The 21009-nt window shown below is 40.7% G+C and overlaps 1 protein-coding gene across 1 annotated transcript; it reads right to left on the minus strand.

The window, feature by feature from the left end:
• Positions 1-3967: 3967 nt before the first annotated feature.
• On the minus strand, positions 3968-10027 carry cd7al (cd7 antigen-like). Its single transcript, XM_076295052.1, has 4 exons — positions 9472-10027; positions 8758-9111; positions 6099-6205; positions 3968-5801 (listed from the first exon to the last, which is right to left on the minus strand). Exons 1-4 carry the CDS (start codon positions 9650-9652, stop codon positions 5640-5642), a joined length of 804 nt encoding a protein of 267 aa, XP_076151167.1. The 5' UTR covers positions 9653-10027; the 3' UTR covers positions 3968-5639.
• Between the last annotated feature and the right edge of the window lie 10982 nt (positions 10028-21009).

A 21009-nucleotide genomic window follows, 5' to 3' on the forward strand; every position in this document is an offset into this window, starting at 1 on the left:
TACGTGTTGGTTTCCTAGTATAGCGCTTTATTCTTTCTTTATTTATATTGGGGGGGGACATGTTGGTCATATTTGAATATTGGAGGGGGACACGTCCCCCTCAATGTCTATGGTGGCCACGGCCCTGCTCAAGGGCACTTCAGCCGTGCCTACTGGTTGGGGTTCGAACCGGCAACCCTCTGGTTACAAGTCCGAAGCACTAACCAGTAGGCCACTGCTGCCCCTAGATGTCATTCAAAGTCCCGAGATATAACTAAACTCCACTGTACAATAAAGACAGTAGAAGATAAGATAAGAAACTGACAAAACTAAATACTACTGTAAATACAAAATTTGCAAAATGCAAAATATAGTTTTCAACATGAGCATTTTTGCTATGTTCGTTCCATTTCTTTCTCATGTTTCTGGTATCAGAAAAAAATGAAAAGACTAAATGTACTGAATAAAAAATAATCCATGTAAGACTTACAGTAAGCACCTAGACAAGACAAATGTCATTGAACTACAACTTGTCATTTTTCATCAAAATAGACCTACAGTAAACAGTAAACACCTCTTGCACTGTTTTCTTCACCAAATAGGCTATACAATAATAGCCTACTTGCAAATAGCAACACAGAACAGACATCTCTTATGGATAATGAATGATTGCTGATTGAAGAATTGTGCAAAGGAGTTTCACACAGGTGTATCAGAGATTCAGACTTGTGCAAGGAATCTCTTAACACCTGTGAAAAGATGTTTTCCTTTTGTTTAGCACGGGGAAACCAATAGTTTGGGGTCTTTGAATGAAATCTGTGTTAACTGTTTTGCAAAAGGGTGAGAGAAATATGTGAACCCAATGAAAATGTGTGAACACATTGCAAGAGATGACTTCTGCTGTGCAAAGAAAGTGTTCATGAAGACCAAGTGGATCCCAGTTTCTTTAAGCAGGTCAAAGCAATCGAGAAAATCGAAAATCTGTAATGTACTGTTTTCATTGTAATTTGCTTTGGACAAAAGCGTCTGCCAAGAACTACCGTATAAATATAAACATCAATGGTTGCTTTGTGTGTCAAATAGTCAAGTTTTAAAACTTGCAAGAGTATCCTATAGCCTCTTGCGCGTTCTGTGGTTCTTTCTATTTGTTGCATAGAAGGGCTCTCCAACACAGCAGGTGAAATAAGGCTTCACCAAAGAGAAAGATGCCAGTGGCATTTGATCTTTTTGTGAATGAAACGAAGCGACCTTTACATTTTGAGAAATAGTTGAAACAAGTCCACAACAAAGCAGTGCGTCTCACTATCTTGCTAGCCTCCTTTGCTCTTTCAGCGTAACAAGGGAAGTTAGTGTGGGGTTGTTGTTTGTCCTCATATTACAAACACTGATTCCCAAAAGCATTTGGAGCAGCAGTCCAGTCTTCACTAACACAATGTGTTTTCTAAAACCATGTTAATAATAAGAAAAAGGCTGAAATAATGCAAAAGTGGATAACTAAATGTGAACTCTGTTTTAAGCTCAAAAGAACCTTCTCTGGGCTTTTCTCATCGAGTGAGTCTATGGGACCCTGGTGAGGTGAATGCAGATGACCATGAGAACCACTGCCAGGGCTTACAGGGTCCACAGAATGCTCCACTGGCCTATAGGGTCCACAGCATGCTCCACTGGCCTATAGGGCCTCCACAGCATGCTCCACTGGCTGGGCCTATAGGGCCTCCACAGCATGCTCCACTGGCCTATAGGGCCTCCACAGCATGCTCCACTGGCTGGGCCTATAGGGCCTCCACAGCATGCTCCACTGGCCTATAGGGCCTCCACAGCATGCTCCACTGGCTGGGCCTATAGGGTCCACAGCATGCTCCACTGGCCAATAGGGTCCACAACATGCTCCACTGGCCTATAGGGCCTCCACAGCATGCTCCACTGGCTGGGCCTATAGGGCCTCCACAGCATGCTCCACTGGCCTATAGGGCCTCCACAGCATGCTCCACTGGCCTATAGGGCCTCCACAGCATGCTCCACTGGCTGGGCCTATAGGGCCTCCACAGCATGCTCCACTGGCTGGGCCTATAGGGCCTCCACAGCATGCTCCACTGCCTCTGACATTGTTCAAAGTTTTACTTTCAGAGTGTGAGTTTCACTTCTGTGACCAGCCATGTTTGATTCCTGTGTCCTTTACCTCAGTGTCAACAACCATACATTTCAATTCCATCTTTAACTCATACTCAGTCATCATGTAGTCAGTTTAAAAATCTTGTATTACCCATACTCTAGCATCATGTTCAGTGGTTGTTATTGGGGTCTTTTTGAGTCCTGTGGATGGGAGTGGGCTGATGCTGCTGAATGGCTGTCTGGCCTGTACATTTTGTAGTCATATCAGCACTGAAAGGAAAACTCCTTTTCACTTCCCTGTGCTATTCACTTTAGCTGTCTAGCTTTGACACGCTGCTGTCTGGTACTACTGTTTAAACAGATGATGGGAACCAGAGTATTGGTGTGGGGAAACATCTATTTTCACTGAATTTTGAAACCAGGTGGTTTAAATGTAGGCCAATCAATATTGGCAACTCTTAGGAAGTTAATTTGTGTGCTAGTTCATGTTTCATTATAGGTTAGTCCTTTATAATGACGTAATAGCTCAAGTGTTTTTGGGACAGAATGTTTTTAATGATGACACTGCTGTCAATACAGCTAAACAGTCTACCAGTTGTACAACTTGACCAGTTTTACTGTGGTCTTTAGGCAGCCCCAGTGACATGTAACATATAACAGGCCTAAATACTTTTCCCAGACACTGAAAGGGCATTTTCATAAGAGGGAGCTAGAATGGTCTCCTTAATTCAAGTTTCTTGTTTTAACTAATTAATATGCATTTTTTTTGTTTTGGTCAAGAGCAGTCAACGCAGTCAGCACATTAGTGCTTGGGTGGCATACGACAGCCCTTGTGCACTGCACTCATGACATGACATGTCACCCATTCTGTACACACAGTAGTCTGCAGCCTGCTGTGTGGAAACATCGGCTTTCCTTCACATTGCCCTTATCTGGTAGGAATAACCTGCGCTAAATTTGCACAGCTTCTGAACCATCCCCTTCACTGACAAGTAAACAATTAGGCCTCCCTATAGCCTGGCTGATACCGGGCCGATTCTCAAAGGAGAACTGGTCTGAAGACCCTTCGTTCACTTCCCATTTCCAAGGGGCATTACCAGCAGTGAAACTTAATGGTAAATTCGGGTAATTTTTGACACAGATATCTGTTTCTCGAGGTACTGTCGGTACGACAAAAAACGAAAACAACCGGTTCTACCTAGCTCGAGTCGCTGCAGCCAACAGCTAGAGCTACCAGGCAGCTACAGTGCTGCACTCTGGGGGGCATGAACATCGGGGCTCATGAACATGGGAGCCCCCAGAGTGTAGCACTCTAGCTGCCCGGCTTCATTTTACAGCCTTCCATAAATATTTGGTATTTTATTGTACCAATTTAAGTTTCACTGCTGGTTTCGCTCCTTGGAAATCGGAAGTGAACGAAGGGTCCCAAGACCAGTTCTCTTTTGACAATCAAAGTCAGCTAGGTAAGGGAAACCTAATTGTTTCCTTGACAATGACAGGGATGGTTTAGAAGATGTGCACATTGTTCAGAGGGGCTCCTAACTCTACTCGTCCACTCGGTTTTTGGTGATATAAACTTCAAACAAACTCGTTCATGATGTATATGGTGTCACCCAGGCTATAGGGTTTCCCTTCACAAGTGACATAAAGACCTCACCATCACACAGACTGAACTGAATGACAAGCCTTGTTCACCAGGAGACAGATTTCAATAGCAGCAGCCAAAAACGGTGAAACTCAATAGAAGTCGCCGACTATTAAGATAATGTACATCTAATCTTGTGGTGGTCTAATCTGAAAACAAAAACAAACAAACAAGATGATTCAGAGGAAAATGTTTGGTGTGTGTGTCCTATGTAATGTAATAAGTTTAGTCTTGAGAGAGAAAAACATTTATTGATGCCATGAATACAACTCAAAATACAATTCAGTACAATACAAATGGAATTCATAACAATTTAAAGTGACAATTTACATGTTTACATTGGCCTATGTATGAAACTTGTTGATGACATGAAGACTCAATAAGATCTAATAATACTGAAGAATGTACAAATTAACAGTTTGACAGAAACAGTTGGTGTGTGGTCACCCACAAGCAATAATCAACAATTTAACACAACAATGCTTACACCCTCCCTCACAAATAAACAATCAAATAAAACAAAAACAAAAACTCTTGTACCAATATTCTGAGACAAGGGCTAAGTATGCTTCATGTATAGAAATTGAAGGAGTATACATGAATAAATCAATGCTGAAAATGAACAATACTTACAACTACTCCCCCCGCTAGACAGCATTGCTAATATAACATGATTAGTAAACAGCATTGCTAATATAACATGATTAGTAGACAGCATTGCTAATATAACACAATTAGAAGGCAGCATTGCTAATATAACACGATTAGTAGACAGCATTGCTAGAAGACAGCATTGCTAATCTAACATGATTAGAAGACAGCATTGCTGCTGTTTCTCTTACTTTTTACCCGGCAAATAAAAGCTGATGTCAGCTAACAAACTAGGGGCTAATAATATACAATATATACAGCAAGTTGTGTCCCCTGGAATTTCCGCTATTATACTTATGGCACTTCTATATAAATTAACTTGTAATTTATACTTTGACATCCTTCCATTTACAGTGTGGGATTAGTAAAAAGTTCCTTTTCTAAAACATGTGACCGCAACATTTATGTGAGGCTGTCACATGCTGTGATGTGACACTTTTGTGTCATACGTCTGCCATGATACAAAAAGTCATACGTCTGCCATGATACAAAAAGTCCTACGTCTGCCATGATACAAAAAGAGGAATACCTTTTTTTTTTGCTAATAAAGACGCAGTCAGGGATTTAAGCGACATCAAGCCCATAACATGTCACATTCAGCAATCATCTCCTCATAGCCGCTAGCTGCCAATTCCGTGAGTACACTGTAGAAAAACCCCTGTCTCCGAAAACTGGAAACAAAGTAGGGGCAGCCTGTGCCCCAAACAAAAACTAAAAACCCTGCATGGAGTTTCTCTGGGAATACTGAAGGTGGTGGTGAGCTATCTCTCTGGTGTGTTTAGTTTATTCCTTGGTTAAAATATTATGTATGCTTTTTTTGCACATAAAACACAAACGCGACTTCCTGCAAAATCCCTGACTGCGCTTTAACAGCTCCACTAACAAACATACTCTAGTATTACACTTCTGAAGATGCAACAAACGTACTCTAGTATTACACTTCTGAAGATACAACAAACGTACTCTAGTATTACACTTCTGAAGATACAACAAACTGCAAAGCATGCATTTCTCACTCAGTCTGAGGGTATTAAGTGTGAGAAGTTTTGTGAAAGACAGCGACATTGTGTTTGGATTTCGAGAAGTGAACTGCCCCGACTCTTCAGGTGAAACGGTCATCCTGAATGAGGAGCTCAGGTGGGTGTAGATTGCTCAGGAGGCCAGGGCCCCCTTTAAGGGCTGGAGTAGGGGTTCTCACGGCGGGGCCAGGGCCCCCTTTAAGGGCTGGACTAGGGGTTCTCACGGCGGGGCTTTAAGGGCTGGAGTACGGGTTCTCACGGCGGGGCTTGACATACTCACTCTCCCCAAAATGACCCGGGTCACAGAAAGCTTTGCCGTTTCCTGACTGCAGGCCTGCCATCTCCTCATAGATGGGGACGGCGGGCTGTGGCTTGCTGCCGTTGCGCGCCTTGCCCTGTGAGCAGTTGTGAGGAAGTGAGTAATTGGGAGAGGCACACTCCCATGCACACATACACCGACAGGCTTACAAAAACACACAAAATGTAAGTGGTTTAAGAGGCGGGGATTTGAGAGGTGTCAAACCACATAAAGAGGTGATCGTCTTCATGACCCTGATTTGTAACTTATTCATTCTTTGTGATGACAACACCGAAAGGGCGATGCATGGCCAACGGAGTGAATGTGTTTGTTGTGGAGATAAGCTATTACCACCGGGTATAACATAAGAACATTGAGCTCAGTTGCTACTCACACAATATGCTACTGTGAGGCCCAGGATGATGAGGAGCAGAAGACCAATAGCTCCAGCGATGGTGTAAAGGAGAACTGGATAACTGGAACAGCTGCAAGGCTGTTCAACTGAAACAGAAAGTGCAAAGTGCAGTCAAGCATTGTCCATGTTCTCCATATTATGTGCATGGTTTTCTGTTATATGTGGAATCCTATTTGTATCTGTCTCTGAGAAACTCACAAATGTGCAAAATTGGTGTATTTGCAGTGGACACTTACAAAGCTGTATCTCTGAGTTCAAAAAAGAGGCCCACTTAGTTCTTACCTCTGCCCCCATTTGCAGAGGTGGGAGTAAGTCACACATGTGCAAGTCACAAGCAAGTCTCAAGTCTTAACCTTCAGGTCTCAAGCAAGTCCAAGTCATTTTTTGTGACAATCAAGCAATTTAAGTCAAATCATAGCTTGGGTCAAGCAAGTAACAAGCCAAATCATACAAATTCATGATGATTTACCCACGTTTTCATTTTAAAATAGGCTACAGTAGGCTAGTTATGAACTGCTGGAGTTTTATTTGCAACAAACAAATAGACATAGCATTCATTCAAGCCACATACATCTGAATGGTTTATAGAATAAGATGAAATGTATACAAATAAAAATAAATGTATTTCAAGTAGACCTATTATAAAATAGCCTATTATTGTTTCAATACTGTATGCCTCAAATATATATTCAAACAGTTCAAGTTACACCTGTCATCTCCAGGGACCCAATAATGTTGAAAAAATGAACTAATCAATCAATCAAACACTGCCGCCGACGTCACTGCCAAACTTTGACAAGCATGGGTTTAGGAGGGTTTAGGACTGTCAATGCTATATCATATTATACATAAGCCTAACATGTGAAGTAAGCTACTTTTCTATGCTGATTGCTGGCAGTTAGCTAGGCCTACTGACTGTTGTTACTACTAGGCTTTAATGGAACAGGGATGTGTTTAAGAGGGAGGGAGAAAGAGAGGCGCTTACTTTAGGTTACATTGGCAAAATTTTCGCTAGCATATGAAGATTAAACTCAGACAGATTTCACTTTGCCATTTCACACATTTTAACCTAATATCTTGTTAACTAAAAAGCATAATAGATTCAAAGCCAACTCTTAACATGCCTCGAATGTGACATTAGGCTCGGTTTCTAACACGACTAACTTCTGACGGATGAAAATCGATGTGGTGGTGGTGGTTATATCGCTAATACTATAAAATATAAAATTATAAAGTTAACTCCTTAATATCTATGAAAAAAATAAAAAGTAATTTGTCTCAAGTTTAAGTCAAGTCTCAAGTCATGAATAGCAAGTCAAAGTCAAGTCTCAAGTCTTTACATATTCACAAAATAATCACGTTGTCATTTTTTATCAATTGGCAAATGTTTATTTGTATTATGCATCCATTGTTATAAATGGCAGACGTAGCTCAGATGAGGATATGCTGCTATGCCATTTTGATTCCCAATTCTTGGCATACCTAAATTGCAGCTTAACGCTGGACTAGGGTACCCGCTCTGGGACTGAATCAAGTCACATGACAGTTTTTATATACATGTTGATCAAGCAAGTCTTAAGTCCTTAAAACTGTCATGTGACTCGAGTTCCCCATGCCTGCCCATTTGATTCAGTCCCAGAGTGGGTACCCTAGTCCAGCGTTAAGCTGCAATTTAGGTATGCCAAGAATTAGGAATCAAAATGGCATAGCAGCATATCCTCATCTGAGCTACGTCTGCCATTTATAACAATGGATGCATAATACAAATAAACATTTGCCAATTGATAAAAAATGACAACGTGGTTATTTTGTGAATATGTAAAGTGCTACTGGAACTGGTATTTGATACAGGAAGTCATGAAACCCCCTTCCTTCCTATGTACTAGTGTACGTGTGTGCGTGGTGATGGTGGTGTATGTGTGTCTTTCAGTAGTATACCTTGTAGTCTACTCTGTCTACTTGTTCATTTCTTCTCTGTTAACGTGACAAATTAACTGTTTATTAATAAAAAAAGAAAAAAAAAGAATGAGAAACCCACCACCTTGTATCGCTAATCCATAAAATCACAAGAAACAACCAAGTATTTGATGAAATAATTACTCAACTATTGTGAGGCAATATTACACCATCAACTTAGGAGTTTGTGCAAGAAATTGCCCAACATCTTTGCTTCACATAGTATCACAGGGTCTCTTTTCATAAGCAGCCAAAAGTAAGTAAAATTAAATACAATATTATGATTATGATATTAGTACAGACACCTGATATTGTTTTGTTATTCTTTGTATGGCATATTACAGGCAAAGGCTGAACTGGGAGACCATTTTGATGATTTTTTGTTGGTCAGAAACAGATTTATATTGAGAAATAATTTATTATTATTTATTACCCAATGACAAAGCTATGTATAAACAAGGCTATGTAAATGTTGGCTACACTGTGCACATGCAATTTAGTTTTAAGAGGAACTTTTATGTTGAGACCTACTGTGCCAAACAGAGAAAAGCTACTATTACAAGGTATGAATAGTTCAATGTAGTTTTTTCCCCATTATTATTCATAAGAACTGACTGTCCCCAGGACCGTCCCCTCAGTAGAAGGGGCCACAACATAGTTATAAACTATAAAAACAGCTTACCATGATCCGCAACATACAGGAGGAACTTATCTCTGCCAGGTTCCTTGCGGTCATCGGTAACGTCAGGAAACACGAACTCGCAGATGTAGCGATCAGTGTCAGAGCCCTGCAGGTGAGAGATGCTCACATTCACCTGACCAGAGCGGAGGTTCTCAAAAACACGGATGCGACTCCTGTCGGTTTCATCAGGACCAAAAGTGGGATCATGGCCTTGGTGAATGAACAGAACTTCTTTGTTGGGCTGCAGCCACTCGCGTTTCAGATAGAAGGCAAAAGGACCGCTCGTAGTAGACAAGCATGCAAGCTCAATAGAACCATTGCGTTTCTGGCTGAGGAACACCACTTCTCCATTTACTGTAAAACAAACAAGACACTTGGCATCACATTTTAAGGTGCTAAAGTTTGATTAAATTAAATTAAAACTACATGAAGATGTCAGTACAACTCTGCTACATTCAAGCTGATAGTTTAGGTCACATCTGCCAGCTAAAAACAAAAGAATCAAGCTACACTGCCAGGTTATGAAATGAGCCATTCAAAATAAAATAAAAATCCACTTGTTTATAGGTCACAGGAAAACACTTTAAGTAAGAAAAAAATCACACACACAAATAAATATTCTTAAATATAAGGGAGGACATCCTCCTAATTCAATAGACTTCAAGAGAGATTTTAATCTGACTAACAGAAATAAGCAATTCTGCTATTACTCACCTAGAGCTGGAGGTAAAACAATTAGCCAAACAACTAGACGCCATTCCATCATATCTATTTTGTAGTTCAAGTATCTGTGAAGGTAGAAAACACTGACAACGAAAACAAACTGAATTGGGGTATAAACAAGTGCAGACGTTAGTGAGTCTTGCTGTGATGACTGGGTTGTGATAGGTCTCATGCACTAACTGCTTACTGCTGTGATAGCTCCACCTTGGAAAACAGGGGTGGGTGGTGGTGGTGGTGGGGAGGCCTCTTTCAAACATCAAGGGGAAAGGAAGCCAACCCATTTTTGGTTTCATCACTGGGCGCATGCCTGGCTGCACTTACAGTCCTTCCTGTCTAACTACATGTTTTCGTCTTTCTGGCACTTTTAGTCTGCAGCAAGCATGAGATAAAGAGAAGTGTCAACCAAATCTGCTGAAGTGCAGGGCAGTTATTAGCATAAATCTCATTCACCTAAAGTCAAAGATGCCGTAGAGATTGCCACAGTAGAGGGCTCAGCTCCCAACTAGGTTGATAGGGACATGTTATGGGTAGCTTCATGATCAGGTAAACACAGGGTTCGCAAGTTTTGAGCTCAGCTTGGAGTGAGATTTGGGGGGGGGGCGGGGGGGGGACTCACTGACTAAAATGTTTCGCTTGTGTGTAGAATTGAATAAAGTAAGTGCATTATTTACTAAGATGAGTGCACCATTTCTTAAAATAAGTGCGTAAAACTTGCGCACTATGTAGCAAAAGGTGTGCACACATGGGCGGATTATCAGATGTGAAATGGGCCCCCCAGGCACAGATGTGAAATTCAAAAGGTTGGTAACTCAGCTTAGTTAGGTCTGGGGGCATGCTCCCCCAGACGATTTTTAAAAAAAAAAATAACCCCTTAAATAACAATTTCTGGTGAGATTTTTGGAAAGAAGCATTAACACTTTGAGACCTTGAATTTGTCATTGTATACATCCTATATCTTGTTTTTGTTTATTTTCCAGGACAGTCTGGGATTTGTACCCATCTTGCATTGCTTATGTCTCTTATGTCAGCCTTTATATCAAGGGGAAACCATTTGTGTTTTTATGTCACCAGGAAGCATGTCAGTAGAAATAACTTTTGATATTTAGTCACTCAGTACATAGCTCGTAAAGTGGTGAGCCATAGAATATCCCACCGTCAAGATTATTATATTTGAAAAGGACAGCAAGTTCATTATTTTGGGTTGCTATTACATTATGGTGTGGTTGGCAGCTCATTGTCTGCAGCAGTCCTGTATCTTTAGAAAAAAAAATATGTGTAGTATACTCGCTCACATTGATAACACTCATTGATAATAAGCTAATTTCATTCATTGTTGACCTGGTCCATAGAGGCTCAGACGGGTGTCCCGGGACCTGATGAACACATAGGATGAACACGCCGCTAAAAAGCACAAACGAGTGCGAAAGTTGCAGCCGTGACGACAGGGAAAGTGCAGGCAGCCACGAGAGTGATAGGTCGTATAAAATGAATGTTGCTGATGTCTGGGTTACACAAAGCTATAACGCACTTCATTATGTTTTCTTAATGTCCGACAGTTAAGTTTAGTTTATAAATAAGAAAATAATTTTGCCATAAAATAGACCTAAGCTAGGCATACAGTTACAAGTGTTCGTAGCCATAAGTACCAAAATGACGAACAGTTGAATTTCTGAATAAAAATAATTTTGGTGCAGTTTTGACATCTTAAACGTGTAACCCCACATAAGCGCACAAACATAACGTGGTTTCAGGGAGGGGATGTCCTATTTTGGAATTTTACCCGGATACAACGAACACTATTTTTTCATTGGATGTCTGTGGCTATTTATCTTTTTGATTTTGCTGGTGAGTGGTGCGCTAGTTCTGAACCCTGCGAGATATCCTCTCGTATCTCTGCGCGTCCTCTAATAATTATGCAGATACCTTGACATCCCTAGTAATATTTCTGCGTGAGAAAGGTGTGGCATGTGAGCGTGTGAACTTGTTGAATTGTGTGTGTCTCACGCCCATTGCGTGAGACTTGAGAACCCTGGAACACTTGACATTACCATGTGTAGCCTACCTCAAAATATTTGATAATGTTGGATAATTGTATATTAGGATTAATGACTAAACTTAGCAATACAATTGAATTCATTCTCATTTTAAGACTAATTAAGGATTTCCCCCTCTTTATAAAAGCTCTCTGGCATGTTAACTGGTGTGGTCTGTCGTCCTGCAACCCAAAACTACATGTCTATCCTAGGCTGTTCAGGTTTGTTTATGTCATATTGTATATCATGCATATACCATCATAATGAATGTGAAAATATACCAAAACAAAACATGATACCAAAACTATACTTTTAAAAGGGGCTAACTATTGCTTTAAAGTTGGGGTTCTTGACATTTCAGTAATCTAACAGTAGATTTGTTGTAAATACCCAAGAGCGGTTAATGGCACTTTAGGCCTAGGCCCAGGTTTTTTCCTGGCCCAGAATCGTGCATAATGGTGACCTTCATCTTCATTTGCATGCTATTTTTGTCATCACTATAGAAGCAGGTGGCGCTACCGGAACAGGTGTTCCAGTTTAGATGGTGAGCAGGTTAACTTGTGATATTTGCATAAAATCTGTGAATATTCAACAAGACCCTGCCTACTTGTTAACAACGCTTTGCTCTGCCTCCGCCCTTCCAGTGCTGGAGATTCACATTTTCACAAGCCTACAGTGGCGACAGAATATGAACCAAGATCTTGCCGAAAACATGCGGGAATCGCTATGTATAATGCATGTCTGCTTAAGCATCCACACAAAATGTTGTGCAAACAGGAAATGTGTCAAAGTAAATCAGCGAAGGTTTTGTTGGGTTTCGAACATGAGTCTCACTAAGGCAAATTTTTCTAAGCAGTAAGCACTATCACCACTACGCCACAGAGAGCAACACTTGTCATTTGTCTAGTAGACTAGTCTACTAGCTTACTAGCTATCCTGATGTCCATGTTAACTGGTGATAGCCTATACATGAGCAAACACAGCGAATGCATACCTTGAATAATGCAGCTGAATTTTGCCTCAGTAATTTTGCATCACAAACAGTAACAGATGACTCCATCAGACGTTGCTCGTTTTTTGTGCAGAAACACACATCGTGATTATAATGCGCAAATATTCGAACTGCTCACTAAAATAGCAAGCTAGCAGTAATAGGCCACCCTGCTAACCAATTGCACCACTGGTTATTTTGTATTATGCAATAGCATGGTGTTCCTATTAAATGAATGTAGGTCTATGTTGTCTTGTGACAGCTTATTTGTCAATCGATCAAGATATTCATTATACTATGTCTACCATGACCGACATTATTAACACCTCTCACATCTGGTGTGGTGCCACCGTCAAAAAACCCAGCCTGGACCCTGACGATCCTGGAAATTACCGCCCAATCTCCAACCTATCCTTCCTCAGCAAGATCCTGGAAAAAGCGGTGGCTGCCCAACTTCAACACCACATGTCCCACCATAACCTCTATGAACCCCTCCAATCTGGCTTTCGACCCCACCACAGCACGGAGACAGCGCTCATTAAGATCATGAATGACCTCCTAATAGCTGCAGACAACGGCCTCATCAGCCTTCTCATCCTCCTAGACCTATCTGCAGCTTTTGACAGTCTCCCATACCATCTTGCTTCACCGTCTCCGTGAACACTTAGGACTCTCTGACTCCTGGTTTCACTCCTACCTCTTCACTAGGACGCAATACATCACTATCAAGGATTCCAACTCGACCCCAGCTCCAGTCAACCACGGCGTGCCCCAAGGCTCAGTGCTTGGCCCCCTGCTGTTCACCATCTATATCAGGGGTTACCAAAGTGGGGGTCGCGTGACATCGAGGGGTGGGTCGCGAAATGATTTCCATAAATCAAATAAATTTTGAAAAAATATGACGGGATAAGATCACCATTCACTGTAACCACCGCAAGTCATCTGTCAGCCGGCATGGAGGACGCACTGGTTGAGCTGTTATGTGACCGCACTTTAAAGACAGATTTTAATTCCAAGACGCTTGCTGAGTTCTGGATTTCAGTCGAGAGGGAATATCCACAGCTATCCAAGGACGTACTGACGCCGTTCTTTGCACTGACATATATTAAAAACAAATACAGATCGCGTCTAAATGTGGAGGATGATCTCCGTGTGGCCGTCTCCACAATTAAACCAAGAATGGACTTGCTGTGTTCCGCGCATAGCGCGCCTCCATCTCATTAGATGAGATTAACGCTGAAACGTAGTTGCCAAAATGTACATTTGCGCAGCAACAATGTACATATGTTTACAACAGTTTGTGGATATTACCCTGACTGAGATATTCTTCAGTTAAAGCAACACCAAAGAATTTTTTGTACATTAAAATATTGTTTCCAAAATCATCAACTCGTAACAGGGTGAACGGCACTTCTGCATTCTCTTCGCGAGTGCAAGTTTGCCAGATCGGGTAGCGGATCTGTAGTTCGATGGAATGAGACATAAGAAACTACAAATTTGACTTGCTTCTGATGTCGCAATACATTATACTTTCATAAAATCATGCAACGTACTCTACCTTGTCTGTAGACATCGTTATTTCCAAAGCCAGTGCTGGATAAACAAGCGTGCGTGCGACAGGAAAAGTGCTTTGGTGTTGCTTTAAAATGGAAATTAAAGTAATGTTTCAAAGTTAAGTTTGCACATGACAGCAATAATGTGCACTCATGGATATAATTTTTTGACTAAGGTATTCTGCTTTTATCATATAGTAAAGTTCTATATGTAAAATCATAACAGGCTGCTCTGTTCTTTTGTGTTGTCGTTAAGCCCATGTTTGGATAAGCCTAGTGCGTATGGCCGGTGCGCACATTTTATTTAATTTTTTGAGTCACATCCAGGGATAGTGGGGGTCGCCAGTCTCTGGCACGGTTATTTTGGGGGTCGCGGGTTGAAAAGTTTGGGAACCCCTGATCTATATGCTCCCTCTCGGCCAGATCATCTGTCAGCATGGGCTCAGTTTCCACTGCTATGCTGACGACACCCAGCTTTACATTAGCGCTAAACCATCTACCAATCTCCCTACCCTATCACTAGTTCACTGCCTGCATGACATAAAGACTTGGATGGCCACCAACCTGCTCAAAGCGAACCACTCACCAGCAAAATCAAAAAGATAAATAGCCACAGACATCCAATCAAAAAATAGTGTTCGTTGTATCCGGGTAAAATTCAAAAAAAGACAGAGCTCATGGTGGTTGCCCCTCCGTCTCTGTCCAAGAAAGTTGGGGACGTCTTATTGAACGTAGATGGCTTTACCATCAGGCCCTCCCAAGAAGTGCGTAACTTGGGTGTGACCCTGGACTGCAACCTCTCACTCCAAGCTCACATCAGTAACATCACCAAATCCGCCTTCTTCCACCTCAAACATCTGCAGACTCCGGCCCTCACTGTCAGACACTGTTGCGGAGACTCTGACACATGCCTTCATCACCTCCTGTCTGGACTACTGTAACGGTGTCCTTTATGGTCTTCCCACCAAAGCACTGGACAAGCTACAGCGTGTCCAAAACTCGGCTGCCAGGATCCTCACACACACAAAGCGATGGCAACATATTACCCCCACACTCAAGCAGCTTCACTGGCTCCCGGTGAAGTCACGCATCACCTACAAAATCTTACTCCTTACATACAAATCCCTCAATGCTCTTGCTCCCCAGTACCTCTCCGATCTCATCCAGCATCACTCCCAGCCAAGGTCCCTGAGGTCCTCTGGCAAGGACCCGCTTGTCATCCCCCGTTCCAGGCTACGGACTTTTGGTGACAGAGCCTTCTGTGTTGCTGCCCCCACCCTTTGGAACAGTCTACCTCTCCATATCTGCCAAGCCCCCACACTGGCTACGTTCAAAAAGCACCTAAAATCACATTTATTCACTGAGGCCTATGGTCCTTAACCACCCTGCCCCCCAACCTCACTTCTACCCCCTCCTCTCTTCTCCCCTCTATTCCTCTGCCCTATCTCCTTTTGTAAAGCGACCTTGGGTTACTTGAAAGGCACTATATAAAACCAAGTTATTATTATTATTATTATTATTATTATTATTATTATAGCAAACATCTAGGCTAAGTAAATGTTTTGCAACAGGCTGCTGAACGAGCAGTAATAAGTAGGCTAAACTATTTTCGAATTTAGGCTACGTGGGAATCTGAAACAGCAACATCCGTCATCAAACTCTCTAGCTACATCGAAGTTTTGTAATATATGCTACCATGATAACCATTTTGTGTCGTCAAATTAGGACCAACAAAATTAAATAATATTTAACTCGGAGAAAATAAGTTTCATGTGTTCACTTCAAATCACTAGACAGCTCACTGCATAACTTCACCGAGACATAACACTAAGTTATGATAATTTTTTCACATGACTGACGTGTTTCATTATTAACCCCAAAAACGGAATAAAGTGTTAGTGGGACATGCCAGTTTGTTGTACACCAGGTTTTGGTATGTGAGGCAAAGATGAACCTACTTTGTTGTTTTGAGGCTTGCATATGCCCATGTTAAATTGTGATAGCACCAGTTAACATGGGCGTATATTTCTCACATGTTAACCTGTGTTAACTTTGACTAACAGTTCAATATATACATAGAAATCTGGCAGCGATTTCAGCGGCTCGTAGTGTAGTGGTATAGACGATGTAGAAGCTAATCCAATCAACTTTCTTGTCCATGCGTGGTTGGAATCCCAGCTAGATCGCTAGTTTTATTTTTGTCCATTCATTCAGTATGTGTCATATTTGTGTGGATAATGCTTAAACAGACATGTAGTAGGCATACACTGGTGATGTTTTCAGTGATATCTGTTATACAGGGCCGGAGTGGGGCCACTTTTCAGCCCGGGAGTTTCAGGGCCAAGACCGGCCCACTTTTTTAGTGGTGGTAGAAAATTGGATAAATAAGGCAACATTTCAGCTCTTATCCTGTAGTTTTTATTATAGGCTACCAATATTCCACTATTCCACAAGGATAGGTTGATAAGTTAACAAAAACAGGAAGGAAGAAATAAAGCATTTGAAATGTATCCCACAATTCCACTAAGAGGCATATTGAACTACTGTATTGTTTACATGTTTTTTCTGCATGGGTCAGCTATCATGTTGTTGTTTGGTGATTTGCTCCTTTACTACACCCACTTCTGAGCAAACAAGGCATATACGTTGATCATGTAGCCTACTGCTGTCATATAGCCTACTGCTCTTTCTTACATAAAATAACTTTAATTCATATGGTTAACTCTATTATCCTTTCCACTTGTCCCTGTAGTCAGCTAATTTCGGGCTCATCATTTTCAGCGGGGGACTGGCTGATCTGCTGCTCAGAGGCTACTTTTGTTTTTATGCCTAGGCTATACACAGATCAAGCTTGAGTTGTGTTATCAATATTTGCATAATATTTGCAAAGTCTATGAATCGCCATATTGGATGATACAAAAAGGCTAATATTTTAATTCATTTAATATGTTACTTGCGAATAGGTTGACAACGCTACAACGTCCAGTAGGTTATTAGCCCAATTACGCTGTTAAAATCATGGCTATCTCTCTTTAGTTGCCACTTATGTCTGTCCTCTTAAAAAAAAAAAAATGGAAGTTTGGCACATTTGGCAGCATTTTCTTCCAATACTTTTCGTCTTTTTTTCCTGGCCTTTTCAGTCCCTCATGGCGTCTTTCTACCATCCATCCTCCCTGACGCTTATCACTACGGTAGGGCCGGCCCGGCTGGTAGGCTATCTGAGAAAACTTTTTAGGAAAGACGGGCTATATGGACCCAACCAGTTAACTTTTCTTGGGAGGGGAGAACAACCCATGCAGAGGCTGCGGTGTTAGGCATAGAATGCGAACGTGAGTAGCCAACTTTAAGAGAAGATAGATTAACGTGACAAATGTCAATATTTTTCCCTCGACCGGCCCAAAAGTGAAGCGGCCCACCGGGAATTCTCCCGATTCTCCACTCCGGGCCTGCTGTTATATTGTCTCACTTGCAAACACTTCGTGAAAATGTGAACCTGAACTAGGCGGAGGCAGAGCAAACTTCATTGAAGTTGACAAGTAAACTTCTCAAAGATACAAGGGGGGAAAAACAAAAAAAAACTAAAAATTTACAACGGTCCAATTGTAGGCTACAGTCTGTGGTCCAAGCCTGCTTCTTGTCAATCAGTGTAGAAAAAAAAGAAGAAAAAGAGGTTTAATGTTAACGATTTTGAAATTTACAAAAATAAATCAAAGTTCAGAAGCAGGGGTGGCTAACAGGACCAGCATGAAGAGCCAAAAAACAACAAAACAAAACAACAAACAACAAAAAAGATGGCCACACTACAACAGCAACTTAATAGGCCTACGCCTAATGAGACATAGGGTTACAGTTTAAATAGCTCTTCTCTTTTTCAAGTGAGACACACTCAAGTGAGTGTGTTTCACTAATTCACAGATTGGGATAAATGCAGAGACCAAATTTCCCTCACAGGATCAAAAGAGTCTAGCATGAGCAATGCTCCAATGTAACAACTGATAAGATGTCAATGTGACCGTTGAGTGTTACGTTGAGTGTTCCGTTAATTTAAATGAACAAAAAGAAAACGAGTCTGCTTCTCTGACTGACGTTTAAAAAGCCTACCTTTACCTTGTAGCCTATTTGCGAAGGTCAGTGCCTTTGGGACAACTCTTGGAAAATGTTTAGGAAGGATTGAAGCTTCATGCAGTTAAGTCTGGCATACCAAGTAGGCCTACCAAACTAACGTGGTGTTATTTTGGTTACAGAATATTTTGGTAAGGGTTATTATGCTAAAACAAGACAAATCCTTTTTTTAAAATGTCCTGTGTTCATCCTTCTACTATTTGTGCTTAGCTTCAGGCTACGTTTTCCTGATTGCAACAGTAGCATTAAACCTGGCTAAAGAGAAAAATATGCTAATGTTTCTTTTGGGGCTAGATTCCTATCCATCACATGACTAAAATTATTTTAATTACTGTCAAATAATGAAATTCATTTAATTTCTCAGAAATATATTTTAAAAAACAAACTCTTAAGTCAAAGGAGAAGTGAGAACATCAGTTGGGCAGTCGCAAAAAAAAAGCCGCAGGTTTGACACACTTAAAACTAATGTCTTAGAAACAACACAAACTGTATTGCCCCTATCTGGACATTGAGATGTATCTGGACATTGAGATTTGTAAAAAAAAAAAAAAAACCCAACACAAGTTATTTTCAACACAACCGTTTTAAAGGGATATTCCACCATGGACACAATCTTGACACAATCCTGTCTCGCAGGTCTAAGGTTCTCTCAACCTCGTGGCTTGGTTTTCACACTGACATACTGTACACCATCCAACTGTGAGACCTTATATAGACAGATGTGTGCCTCTCCTAACACTGTCCAATGAATAGTAACAGGTAGACTCTAATCAAGTTCTAGAAGCATCTGAAGGACCATTGATAGATGTAGGATGCACCAGAGGGATATTTTAGTCTTTTATTTTTTTAGAAATTTACAAAACACTCCCAACACCTGATTTTTGTGGAGTACTGGAGTATTGTATGTAGATTGATGAGAGAAAAAGATTCATTGAATACATTTTAAGAGGAGTCTGAAACATGAGAGGGTCTGAAACCTTTCCAGGTGCACTGTATCTGACTATTTGAGCCTAGACCAGTGGTCTCAAACTCCCACCACGCAGGCCAAATCCAGCCTGTAAAAAAGTTTCTTACGACCCCTGGCTTTATCTGTAATGAGATTTCACCCGTTTCAGTTTGCTTCTTAATAGTCAATATTTTGTCTACTGTCTATGTACTCAACTGACAAGTTTAGGACTGCAGATGCATAGACTAATGTCAATTGTGGCAGTTAAAGGTGCTGTAGGTCAGCAAAAAAAAAAAACAAGAGCTTATCACAAGGGAACCAACATAACTATTCTTTGAAAGTATGTGGTAGTCACATACCCGTTAACTGTTAACACTTTTTTGAAGAAGGAAATGTTGACCAGAAGCATCGGCAGTTCTGTCATTCAACCGGTCTGGTTTGCAGGAGGATAAAAATAAATATCTATACACTATTTTAACACGCTATTATAAACCATTAACTCAAACAAGTGGCAGTTTTATTTTATTTTTTTCAAAACTGTTAAAAATCAGCCCACTCCAAAAAATGCCATGCCCATACAATTATAAATTCTTGTGCAGCCAATGCTGTCCCCTATTGCTCTTGAACATTTTTCCTATTGATATTTTATTAGTTCACTTGATTCAGTGCAGGGTTCTGTTCACCTCAGACGTACTGGACCCAGCGCAGTGAACAGTCTGAATGCCTCAAACATTTACACTGACTACACACAGGATACTGTAGGCCTACTTGCCATACAAAAGTTCCTGATTGGCTTTGCTCATTAAATTTGTCTAAAGAAAAAGGGTTTGAAACAGGTATAATAATGAAAATATATTGTAGCATTCTTTAATAGCATTGCCTATAATAGTGTGTACCAATCTGTTATATCCAAAGCAGGGATTGAAAATTGAATGATTTTCATTAAGGTTTGAAAAAACTTATTTTTTTCGTTCCTGTTCCAGTGTTCCAAGGCCTCTCCTCTAAATGGTAACTGGTTAGAAAGTTATAGAAGAACGGTTAATAACGTTCCTTTAAAAATAAATTTTTTTTGATTTATAATCAGTGGCACAATACTATAGGCTTTTTTTGGTCCAACAGACTTAAAGCTTTAATCAAAGCACATTCAATATCAAGACTAACTGTTAAAATCACTGTGCTTGAATTCAAGCATGGGGCTACTATCTGAAAGTAGGCAAGTAGACCTGTACAATATTAAATCTTAGCCTAACTTCAGGCACAGAAATCGTTGTTGCTTTAAGCCCTGTAATAGCCTAACCTATGTGTGGTATTACCAACTTCATGACAGGCCTACAGATATTTCCCTGTGTTTCTGGTAGCCTGATATTTCACAAAAAGATTCTGTAATTTAGGCTACATACTTGGAAAAGGCAGTTAGATAGTGTTGGATATGAAAATCCTTTTTATCAACTAGTAGTTCTAGCCTATTATACATGTGAGACACTGATTCATAACATCTGACTAAATTCATCATATAAGAGGTCTAGGGAACACTTTGTGGACAGGTCACTTCCCAAGCCTATGGACCTTTGAATAATATTCAAATAAAGGTTAATCGGAACGATAAATAACATTAACCTGTTATCTAAAACTGAAAATAACGTGTTCACTCCGGAACAAGTGAAATTAGTTTTGTTCCCGTTTTCGGTTACGTTCATCCAGAAACTGTTTGTTTGCAGTTTGTGTTTTTTGAACCGTTTCTAATCCCTGATCCAAAATTTGTATCTTGTTCAGTCAATAAAACCTGGCCCATTACACTAATAGCACAAGTGAGAGATCAGTTAAGCACCAGATAGAAGTTCTTTTCTAGTGTTAACGGTCATTGGCATTGTATTGCAAAGCTTG

The sequence above is a fragment of the Alosa pseudoharengus genome, unplaced genomic scaffold, assembly GCF_046254945.1.
Source record: "Alosa pseudoharengus isolate Yale_2024_CS ecotype anadromous, Long Island Sound unplaced genomic scaffold, YU_APseudo_1.1 YU_APseudo_1.1_scf_1, whole genome shotgun sequence".
NCBI lineage: Eukaryota > Metazoa > Chordata > Actinopteri > Clupeiformes > Clupeidae > Alosa > Alosa pseudoharengus.

What these genes read in the sequence shown, in the direction of transcription:
- cd7al (XM_076295052.1), bottom strand. Translation starts at nt 9,652, where the DNA reads ATGAGACCTATCACAACCCAGTCATCACAGCAAGACTCACTAACGTCT. An exon ending in CCTGTATGTTGCGGATCATG is followed by an intron (nt 6,206 to 8,757) that starts GTAAGCTGTTTT and finishes TTTCTGTTTCAG; the next exon opens with TTGAACAGCCTTGCAGCTGT. An exon ending in GCCTCACAGTAGCATATTGT is followed by an intron (nt 5,802 to 6,098) that starts GTGAGTAGCAAC and finishes AACTGCTCACAG; the next exon opens with GGCAAGGCGCGCAACGGCAG.